At 37.5% G+C, this 12,065-nt stretch overlaps 1 protein-coding gene across 2 annotated transcripts in view; it reads right to left on the bottom strand.

Annotated features, from left to right (window-relative positions):
* LOC118578256 (cytochrome P450 7B1) overlaps positions 1-12,065 on the bottom strand; it is a 172,618-nt gene that overhangs the window by 19,588 nt on the left and 140,965 nt on the right. The window contains exons 3-4 of one of the 2 annotated variants that reach the window (XM_036179017.1): positions 10,298-10,888; positions 9,632-9,838 (exon numbers count right to left, since the gene is read on the bottom strand). In XM_036179017.1, coding sequence (XP_036034910.1) covers positions 9,632-9,838; positions 10,298-10,888 — 798 coding nt within the window. The remainder of the gene's footprint in view (positions 1-9,631; positions 9,839-10,297; positions 10,889-12,065) is intronic. The other variant, XM_036179018.1, reaches the window with a different exon arrangement.

Below are 12,065 nucleotides of genomic sequence, written 5' to 3'. Positions count from 1 at the left end.
AAGACAGGAAAAGACCCTGAAACAGCCTTTATGAATATGATGGAGGCCCTTAAACAGTAAATGAACAAATCTTTAAAGAAATCTATGAAAACACAAACAGTGGAAGGAAATGAATAAAACAGATCAAGACCTGAAGAAAATGGAAATAGAATCAATAACGAAAACTGAAAATGGAAAAATCTGGAAATAAAAAGTATAGGAACTCTAAGGGGAAGCTCAAAGGTAAGCCTCACCAAAGAATACAAGGAATCAAAGATAAAAGAGAGAATCCCGAGCATTGATGACACAATAGAAGGTAAGAATACCTCAGGAAAAAAAAGAAAAAAAAAGAAAAGAAAAGAAAACAACAACAACAACAACAACAAAAAACAGGCAAAAAACATCCAGGAAATCTACAACACTATGAAAAGACCAAATCTAAGAAAAATAGCAACAGAGGGAGGAGATGAAACCCAGGTCAAAGCCACAGAAAACATTTTCAACAAAATCATAGAAGAAAATTTCCCTAACCCTAAAGAAGGAGATTCCTATCAAGGTACAGGAAACATACAAAACAACAAATAGACTAGATCAGAAAAGGAACTCCCTTTGGCATTTTAGAACCAAAATATACAGAACAAAGAAAGAATATTAAAAGCTGCAATGGAAAGTGTAACATATAAAGGCAGACCTATTAGAATTATACCTGACTTAGTAATAAAGATTCTAAAAGCCAGAAGGGCCTGGACAGATGTGCTACAGACACTAAGAGACCACAGCTGCCAGCCCAGACTACGATATCTAGCAAAACTTTCAATAACCATAGATGGAGAAAATAAGACAATCCATAATCAAAATAAATTTAAACAATATCTATCTACAAACCTAGTACTATAGAAGGTACTAGAGAGAAAACTCCAACCTAAAGAGGTTAACTGCACCAAAGAAAACACAGGAAACATATTTCCAGATTGGCAAATCAAAAGAGAGGAAACACACACACTCACATTCACACACTCTCATAACAAAATAACAAGAATCAAGAAAGACTGCTCACTAGTATCTCTCTACATCAATGGTCTGGATTCCCCCAATAAAAATACATAGACTAACAGAATGGACATGAATACAGTATTTACCTTCTGTTACATCCAAGAAATATGCCTCAACATCAGGGATAGTCATTACCTCAGAGTAGAAGGATGAAAAAGGATATTGCCAGCAAATGGACCTAAGAAGCAAGCCTTTATAAACATTTTTATATCTGACAAAACATACTTCAAACCAAAACTCATCAGAAGCAATATGGAAGGACACTACATACTCATCAAATGAAAAAATCCTCCAAGAGGACATATCAATTTTTAACATCTATGCCCCAAACACAAGGGTACAAAAGTTATTAAAAGATACACTACTACAGGTTAAATCACTTATTGACCCTTACACAATTGATAGTGGGAGACTTCAATACCCAGTTCTCATTAATGGACAGGTTATCCAGACAAAAACTAAACAGAGAAATGCTAGAGCTAATTAGACACCATAGACTAAATGGACCTAACAGATATTTACAGAATATTTTATCCAAACACAAAAGAATATACCTTCTTCTCAGCACCTCAAGGAACTTTCTACAAAATTGAGCACATACTGGGATATGAAACAAATCTCAACAGACACAAGAAAATTTAAATAAAACCCATTTTCTCTTTGACTACCACGAATTAAAGGATCCTTTAATCCTGGATATCAACAACAACAGAAAATTTATAAACTCAGGGAAACAGAACAACTCACTACTAAGTGAAAAATGGATCAATACCAAAATAAAGAAAGAAATTAAAAACATTTTAAAATTGAATAAAATGGGTACACAAAATACCCAGACTTTTGGAACACAGTGAAGGCAGTTCTCAGAAGCAAGTTCATAGCACTAAGTGTCCACTTAAATACAACAACAACAACAAACTTGGAGAGATCTCATACTAGTAACTTTCAGTACACCTGAAAGCTCTAAAACAATAAGAAAAAAATCATACCCAGAAGGAGTAGCCCTCAAGAAATAATCAAACTCAGTGCTGAACTCAATAAAATAGTAACAAACAAACCAACAATATAATGAGAAAACCAGTAAGATTGATAAACCCTTATCCAAATTAACTAAAAGGACGAGAAAGAATTTCCAAATTATCAAAATTAGAAATGAAAAGGGAGGTATAACAAGTGACACTGAAGAAATCCAGAGAATCATAAGTAAATACTTTAAAGTATCATACTCCACCCAATTAGAAAATGTAAAAGAAATGGATAATTTTCCCAATACACATTACTTACCCAAGTTAAATAAATATCACATAAGCAAGTTAAACATATCTATAACCCTCACTTATATAGAAGCAGTCATTAAAAGTATCTCAACCAAAACAAAACAAAACAAAACAAAACAAAAACAAAAACAAACAAAAAGGAAGGCCTGGAGTCAAACGGTTTTAGTGAAGAATTCTATGAGACTTTAAAAGTAGAGTTAATGCCAACACTCCTCAAATTATTCCACAAAAGAGAAACAGAAGAATCATTGGAATCATTGCCCAACTAATTTAAGAGTACAGTTACCCTGATACCCAAATCATGTAAAGACCCCCCCAAAAGAAAGAAAATTACAGACCAATTTCCTTTGTAAAATAGATGCAAAAATCCTCAACAAAACACATACTGAATCCAAGAACACATAAAAAAATATCATGCACCATGATCAAGTAGGTTTCATCCTAGAGATACAGGAATGATTCATCATATGTACATAGATAAATATAATCCGTTATATGAACAAACCAAAAGGAAAAACCTAAAAGATCATCTCATTATATACAGAAAAGCCTTCAATAAAATCCAATACCCTTTAGAGATAAAAGTCCTGGGGGAGACTAGAGACACAAAATAGAGGCAATTTACAACAAGCTCATAGCCAACATCCACTTAAAAAGAGTGAATGATCAAAGAATTCCCACTAAAATCATCAGAAAGACAAGGTTGCCAACTCTTTCCATACCTACCATTTATAGTACTTGAAGTCTTAGTTAGAGCAGTAAGACAACTGAAGGAGATTAAAAGGATTCAAACTATAAAGGAAGAAGTCAAGGTACGTATAAGTAACACTAAAAATCCCACTAGGAACTCCTACAGCTAATAAACACTTTCAGTACAGCAGTGGGACACAAGATTAACTAAAAACAAACAAACAAATAAAAACAAGAAGAACAAAAACAAAACAAAACAAAATGGTAGCCCTCCTATATACGAATAACAAATAGACCTTGAAAAATATCATGGGAATAACACTTCTCACAAATAGCCCCAAGTAATACAAAATAGGTTGGGTAACTCTAACCAAGCAAGTGAAAGACTAGTATGAAAAAAATCTTTAAAACACTGAAGAAAGAACTGAAGATATCAGAAGATTGAAAGATCTCCTGTGCCTGTGCATTAGTAAGATTAATACAGTAAAATTGGCCATCCTACCAAAAACAATCTACAGATTCAATGCAATCCCACTCAAAATTCCAACACAATTCTTCACAGAACTGTAAAGGACAAAACTCAATTTCATATGGATAAACAAAAAACCTAGGATAGCTAAAACAACCCTGAACCATAAAAGAAATGCTGGAGCTATCATCATCCCTGATTTCAAGCTGTATTACAGAGCTAAAGTAATAAAAAACATCATGCCTTTTGTATGGAATTGAATTGCAGACGCAGACATAAATCTACACATCTTTGGACACCTGATTTTTGATAAAGAAGCCAGAAATACACAATGTAAAAAAGAAAGCATCTTCAACAAATGGTGCTAGTCTACCTGGATGTCTTATGTAGAATAAAGCAAATTCAAAGTGGATCTAAGACATCAACATAAAATCAGACACACTGAACCTGATAGAAGAGAAAAAGGGGGATACCTTTGACACATTGGCACTGGCTAAACAGAACACCAATAGCAAAGACACTAAGATTTACAATTAACTAATGGGACCTTATAAAACTAAAAAGATTCTGTAAGGTAAAGGACACCATCAGGAGGACAAAAATGGCAGCTTACAGAATGGGAATATTTTTTCAATAATTCTACATTTGATAGAAGGATAATATCCAAAATATATAAAGAACTCAAGAAACTAGATATCAACAAATACAAACATTCTAATTAAAAAGTGGGGTACAGATCTAAACAGAGAATTCTTAACAGAGGAATCTCAAATGGCTGAGAAACACTTAAAGAAATGTCAAACATGCTCAGCCTTCATGAAAATGCAAATCAAAACTACATTGAGATTCCAGCTTGTACCTGTCAGAATGGCCAAGATCAATAACACAAGTGACAACACATGCTGTCTAGGATGTAGAGCAAGGAGAACAACCTTCCATTGCTGGAGGGAATTCACACTCATACAGCCACTGTAGAAATCAATATGATGGTTCTTCACAAACTTGAGATTCAATCAACCTCAAGATCGAGCTATACCATATACTGGATATGCTGGACATATACACAAAGGATGCCCTATTCTACCACAAGGACACTTGCTCAACTATGTTCATAGCAGTGTTATTCATAATGACAAGAAATTGGAACCTGAAGGGACCTAGATGTCCCTCAACCAAAGAACTGATAAAGAAAACTTGGTATATTTGCATAAATGAGTATTTCTCAGCTGTTAGAAAAAAATGACAACATGAAATTTGTAAGGAAATGGATGAAACTAGAAAAAAAAATCACCCTGAGATGGGTAACTCAGAATCAGAAAAACAAACATATTTACTCACTTATAAGTGGATATTAGCTGTTAAGTAAAGGATAATCACACTGGAATCTACAGATCCAGAGAAGTTAGATAAAGAGGAGGGGTCTAGGGAGTATGCAAGGATCTCCTTGGGAAAGGGGAAATAGAACAGATTTTGTAAGTGAACTAGAGTCAGGTGGGGATGGGAACAGGAAGGGTCAGGTTGGGGAGGGAGGAACGGAGGGAGAGAGTATGGAGAGACTACTGAAATAGGTGGGCACCTAAGGGGTGGTGTGGAAACCTAGAGCAGTGAAAACTTCCTGGAACCTATGAGGGTGACTCTACCAATGACTCCTAGTAAGGGAGGATGCAGAGCCTGAACTGGTCATCTTCTGTAACCAGGTTAGGCTCCCAGTGGTAGGACTGGGACATCAAATCTGCCACAAAACCTAAGACTCACAACCTGTCCTATCTGCAAGATGTACTGGGACAATGGTGGCTTGTGGGAGTGGCCAACCAGTGACTGGTATCACTTGAGATCCAAGCCACAAGAGGGAGCCCATGCTGGACACAGCATGAATGGCCAGGAACTAGAGGCTGGATGGTTCAGAGACCTAGGGTGGAATCAAACAGAACTGACCAAAAAAGAAAAAAAAAAGTAAAATAAATGAAATGATTCCTAATGACATTCTGCTATGTTCATAGTTTGGTGTCTACCACCATCACCAACAGAGAGGCTTCTTCCAGTAGCTGATTGGAGCAGATGCAGAGACCCACAGCCAAACATTAGGCAGAGCTCAGGGAACCCCACAGAAGAAGGGGAGGAAGAACTGTAGGAGACAGAGGGGTAAAGGACACCAGGAAGACACAGCCCATGAATCACCTAAGCAAGGCTCACAGTGGCTCACAGAGATTGAAGCTGCAACCATGAAGCCTACATGGGTCTGATCCCTCTGCATACATACTGTGGTTGTTTCGCTTGGGGTTTTTATTGGATTGGGGGTATCACTGACTCTTTTGCCTGATCTTGGGACCCTTTTCCTCCTACTGGGTTGCCTTATCCAGCCTTGATATGAGAGTTTGTGTCTAGTATTTTTTGTGTCTTATTATGCTGTGTTCAGTTGATATCCCTAGGAAGCCTGCTCTTTTCTGAAGGGAAATGGAGGAGTAGTGGATATAAGGGAGAGGGGAGGTGGAAGGGGCAATTGGGAGGAAGGAGGAAGGGGAAGCTGTGGTTGGGATGTATTGTAAGGGAAAAGAATAAAGAAAATGAAAACAGTAACGACAATAACAATAACAAAATGCAGTAATATAATGACTCTTCATGACATTCTGCGGTACTCATCAATGTGCAGTGCTCAGCCATCACCAGAGGCGCTCCCTCCAGCAGCACAAGGGGACAAATAAAGAGACCCACTCCCTGGCATTATGCACAAAACCCTCAGTCCTAACTGGTATGCCTCTATCAACTCCCTCCCTTAGAGGTCAGGGAACCCCAAAGAAGAGGAGGCAGAAAGAATATAAGAGGCAGAGGGGATAGTGGACACCCAGAAATCTAGGCCTCTGAATCAACATGGATGTGAACTCACAGAGACTGAGGCAGCGCACAGGACCTAACTGGGTCTGTATCAGGTCCTCTGTGTGTATATTATGGCTTCCAATTTAGTGAATTTCCCGGGATTCCTCAGTGTACAAATGAGTGGGTCTCTGTTTCTTGTGCTTTCTCTTGAGCTCTTTTCCTTGTTTTTGTTTAATTGTGTTTTGTTTTTGTTTTTGTTTTTTGTCCAATGTATTAGTCTTTGTTTTCTCTTATTTTATGTTTATCCATTAGAAATCTCTTTGTTTTCTAGTGAAAAACACAGAGAGAGTGGATCCACATGGGAGCTGATGTGGGGAGTAACTGGGAGGAGTAAAGGGAGGGGAACCATAAACATGATATATTATGTGAGGAAAAAAAATCTATTTTCAAGAAAAGATTAAGGTGAAAACAAATAAATATTAATAATCTGTAAGAATAAATTGTAGTAAACAAATAACTATAGTAGTCAATTTTGGGAGTTTATACACCCAAGATTTTACAGTTTATAGCACCTACAAAGCGTCTGAGGAACATAATTTTTAGCTATTATTTAAATATTCCATTGTAACAAAAAGAATATGTAACCAACTTAATTATCTTTTAATTTTTGCCTACCTACAAGTATTTCATTGACTACATAAACTGATTTGAAATTTAAAAGAAAGAAATAGACTTAGAATTATTTAGTAAAATTCTGGTGACTAGCACTGTAAGCTTATGGTGCAGAAGTTGTTTGGTGTGTCCATCCATCCAAGATTGATCTAATCTGACTGAACCTTTTATCTCATGAAAGAATATATAAATATTCTTTTCCGGAAGGTAATGACCTTCATCATGAGTTCTTTCAATAAATGACACTGACCTCTGTTGGTCACCTGGGCTGCAGGGTACCCATCTAGCTATGGAAAGCACTGCTTTAGCACAGGTTAAGATTTTGTTATTGCTGATATTAGGTGGAGAGAAAGCCCAAGTTGGAGAATTACATTGGGTCTCTCCCCTTAGAGCTCAGAAAAGCCCTAGGAACAGCAGAAGGAAGAACTGTAGGAGCCAGAGTATTTGAGGACACCAGGAAAAAACAGCCCACAGAGTCAATTAAGCAGTGCTTATAGGGACTCATAGACTGAAGCAGCAACCACAGAACCTGACTGGTCTATGCCAGGTCCCCTACACATATGTTTGGTTGCGTAGCTTAGGGGTTTGTGGGACTCCTAAAAGTGGATAGGGGGTTGTCTCTGACTCTTTTGCTTGCTCTTGAGACCCTTTTTACCACACTGGCTTACCCCACACAGCCCTGATGTAAGGAGCTTGTGCCTAGTCTTACAGTGTTCAGTTGATATCCCTGGGAGGCCTGCTCTTTTCTGAAGGGAAATGGAGGAGGAGTGGATCTGGGGGACAGGTGAGGTTCCAGGTAACTGGGAGGAATAGAGGGAGAGGAAACTGCTCAGGTTGTAATATATGAGAATAATAATAGTAATAAAAGATTTTGGTGCTTTTGTTCATTGGTTAAGCATGGGAGAGGTGCAAATTTATAAGGGCTCCAAGGATGAGAGTCCCTAAGTCTAGCTGTGGACTTACATGCACCTAAATTACAACTTCAGAACTTACCTCTTCTGGTCAAATAAACCCAAGCATTTCTTTCTTAACAGTGTAGTTTAAAAACAACCTTTTATTTCAATGAGAAACAGCTACTATAAATAGAGAGTTGCTGAATTTCAAGCAAACTGTCAAAAGGAATAATTATGTACAGAATACAAACATATTCTTTGGAGTTCATTTGCATTATTTCCTGATCATCTCATTCTTAAAAGGAAAGGGTAATTACCTGGATATATGGAAAATGCAACTTAGATCTGCATAGAAACCAAATCAACTCAGAAACACTACTATTCCAGGTATCGTCAACTACCCCTATTTTACCTAAATTTTGTGTATTAGTTCCCTAAGAGTTCTGACATAAAAGGACAAGAACATTAGCATTTTGATAATGATGGGATTATTTTCTTCCCGGAAACAAACTTGTAATTCCTTTGATAATTCACACTACAAGTGACACCACTTTCATAATTGATGGCGGTTTAAATCATGGTGAGTGCTGTTACCCTGGCCACAGGGATTCACCTTTGTAACGCTTGGGCTAACTTACTAGTGCCAAGAAGTAGTTAACTGTGATCCAAACTGTTATCTGAGATGGAATCTCAGACGTTGCCAAGAGGGAGGGATGTATTTTATGCATAAAAACTTGAGGCCAAAACAGGGTAAAATTAAGGGTCTTATTAAGTCAAATAGCCGAGGAAATAGTTTACAAACAATGCATTTGTCCAAAGAAATTGAAAGTACTATAGCCCCAAGAACAGAATAGAATGAGATAATACAGAGGGAATTGCCATGTATTGGTACAGATTTCAATTTTAGGAATATTAGTTCCCTACATGATGGTAACAAGCAGCCTGCTTAAACTCAGGAAATGGAAGGGCAGTTGCTGCATTTCAAGGGCTCATGTCAGGTGGAAGACTAACTGAGTCAAGGTGAAACATAAAAAGGGTGGCCATGGGGGCAGGGGGGGGAGAAAAAGCAAAACAATCAGTTCCTATGGGCCTCGGACATATCTGAAATAATATTCACCTTTATTTGCTTAATCAGCCATATTTTTTAAAGTACCAATGTTTAAAGGAAGCGGTCTATAGCTGTTTTTTCCCTTCTACTTCCCTGCCTTCCCCACTTCCTCCCTCCCCTCCCTCCCTTCTTTCCATTCTTTTTTGCCTCACTCTTTATTTAAACCATTAACCCACAATGAAAGGATTTTAACTTAAGCACCATATACTGCAAACCATATAAAACACCATGACCTGTGCCTGAAAATGCAGATGCCATTTTAAGGAAGAGTAAGCACTTTCTGCACACAAGCTGCCCCTCTGAAATATTCTCCTGTTCAGCCATGGAATCCTTTTCTTGTCAAGATAGGACAGCGGTGTTTGGGAAGAATCAGCAGGCCAACAGATGCTTAGAATCAAATGACTTAATAGGCATACACATTTTTTTCCCCAAATAATTGCAAAGCTTTGGTTTAGCCCTTTGCATACCTTGCATAGTTAATTAGCTAGGCCTTAATGTTTACATGCAATGAGAGTATCTACAGCTATAAACTACATAATTTATAATTGATGTAAATGGGTGTTATTATGTCAATTAGGCAGCTGTGTCCTCCACCTCTTGGTAAACAGCTATGAGTGATAAACTGAGTTTGCAGAGAGCTACCTTCTTCTCTTCATAACAGATAAAAATAAATTACCCAGGCAGACCAAGCTGTCCAACTGTTCTCTGGTGAAGTGGATGGAAAGTCCAGGCCCTTTCTTTTGACCTGTTGACTGCAGGAAGCTGTCAATTTCTTCACGCAATGCTTCCATGGCTTCTGGGTGCTGAAGAAGATAATACATTGCCCAGAACATAGTTGGAATGGTGTTTGCCATGGAGGCCCAGAGAAAGCCAAGATGATGTGCTGAGAGAAAATAAGTGAAAAGGAAGATTAATAGCATTTATTACACTGATTAGATTTGCAGTGTGCTAATTAAAAGATGTTAGGACACAGACCCAGCCAAGGATCAGTGCATGCTAATGAGAACCAATAGGCTTCTGAAGTCTAATTTTCTGCTTAATGAGAATAGTTTAAAATGTAATGTGTGTTGGGGGGGCCAGGAAGGTGGGGGATGAGATAAGGGGAGCAAATGCCGCTTAGTTATACTCTTTCTCATTATCATCATTAAGTATCTTGTTTTACCACCTCAGCAAAAAAAAAAAAAAATCAATTATCACAGAGGGTTGTTTCAGAGTAAAACATTTTATCACTAGCCAATTAGAAAGAGCATAAAAATTTTCAAGGTCGCCATTTTTCTTTTTATCTCAAAGGTCTTCTGTAAATTATTTTATTTTAGTGAGTAATCATTCAGAACTTTCTTACCTCCTATTTCAAAGTCTTCACGCCTATAGTGTTTCTCCAGTAGATCTTGCCTTTCCCGAACAATTTCTGACCATCCATGCATCTGAGCTAGTTTTTCTGATGAGAAGCATTTTATAAGTTTCTTCTGCATAGATTTCGCACTTCTTAGAAGCTGAATGGGTATATCAGATATTAAGTATGGGAACATGTCATCAAATTTTAAAAAATCATCTCTTAGTTCACTGATAATTTTTTTCCTGTCACCAGCAAGAACTTTTCCATATACAGTTGTAAACGTGACCTCAAACGCCAGTGAGCTACAGAATGGAAACAGTCTTGTCGTTTTCCAGTCTGTGCTTTTTAGTAGCTGGGGCTCAAGTATTTCTTTTAATTCTTGGATCATGCTTCCCAAGAGATTGTCCAAAGCTTTGCCTTGTAAAAGCAGGTAAGCTCTGTGAATGTCTTCATTAAGGTCATCATCAGTTGGCAGCCTCTTGATGGAGAATGCTTTTGCTGATAACTTTCTGCTGAACGTCCCGAAACTTAATTGTTTGGAGTTTTTCGTTAGGAGATGGTACTGGAAAGGGTTCAGAACAAACGTAACATACTTCCCTTAAAAATAAATAAATAAATAAATAAATAAATAAATAAATAAATAAATATAGTTTATTTGATAGCAAGATAAAACACATATCTGAAGTCTGAAAATATTTAAATCAAAATTAGAGACTTTATTAAGACATTAATAGTTTTATTGCACAAATTTAACAGACATCCATTCCACTCAAAGGCCTACTCTGCACCCTTTGAAAATGAAGGATGATGTGAAACATCCCTGGGAGCTAGAAGGTAAATTTCTTGAAGATCTAAATTTCACCGCTCACTGGGGTCTGTGCCTCAACACTGGCACAAACTTTGGAGAGTTCCTTGCAGAACCCCTGCATTCATCAGCTGAGAGAATCAGGGACTGCTGAGAAGCAAAGTCTGCACATTGAGGTCTTTGACTTGCACCTTGCTCGTCCTCACTCAGCTCTGGTCTCTCACTGCAGTGCTGCTATAAGATTCCTTCTGATTAGAATTATTTTATGCAACATCAACAGTTAAAGAGTATCTTCTTAAAAACACACATTGCATTTGGATAATCCTTCAGTGTTCCTGTTCAGCAATTAGTGTCTGTACTCAATTCATTCTCTCTCTCTCTGTCTCTCTCTCTCTGTCTCTCTCTCTGTCTCTCTGTCTCTGTCTCTGTCTGTCTCTCTCTCTCTCTCTCTCTCTCTCTCTCTCTCTCTCTCTCTCTCTCTCTCTCTGTGTGTGTGTGTGTGTGTGTGTGTGTGTGTGTGTATGTGTGTATAGCTTTCTTAGATAAAAAACTTTCCCTTGTGATTTATGGTAATTTCAAATGTGTTTGCAAAACTTAATTAGATTGGTACAAGACATTTTAGATAAAGATTTGGAATCATTGTCAACCAAATCCTAGAGATAGTATAAATGTGTTTTTATTTGGCAATTTTAAAAATACAGCTTAAGTGTTAAATATATATGTGAATATATATGATGTGATTCATTTTCCTTACAGTGATTTTTATCCACTCCATTTCCCCTTGAAAGGCAAGACACAAGTGAGGGAGAGGCAGAAGTTAGCTGCTCATTCTGGTTGGATACAGCGCTGCCTTCTACAAAGGAAGCAGAGTTTGTCCTCATTCATTCTTTGTTTTGCCTCAGGAACAGCAAAAAGGACCACACTGGATTTGGGCACTTTAAATCACTTGCTTTATCCTTACAACTTAAT

The sequence above is a fragment of the Onychomys torridus genome, chromosome 2 (genome assembly GCF_903995425.1).
Source record: "Onychomys torridus chromosome 2, mOncTor1.1, whole genome shotgun sequence".
Lineage (NCBI taxonomy): Eukaryota > Metazoa > Chordata > Mammalia > Rodentia > Cricetidae > Onychomys > Onychomys torridus.
The sequence above is the reverse complement of the archived record's forward strand: the minus strand, read 5'-3'. Positions and strand labels throughout refer to the sequence as shown.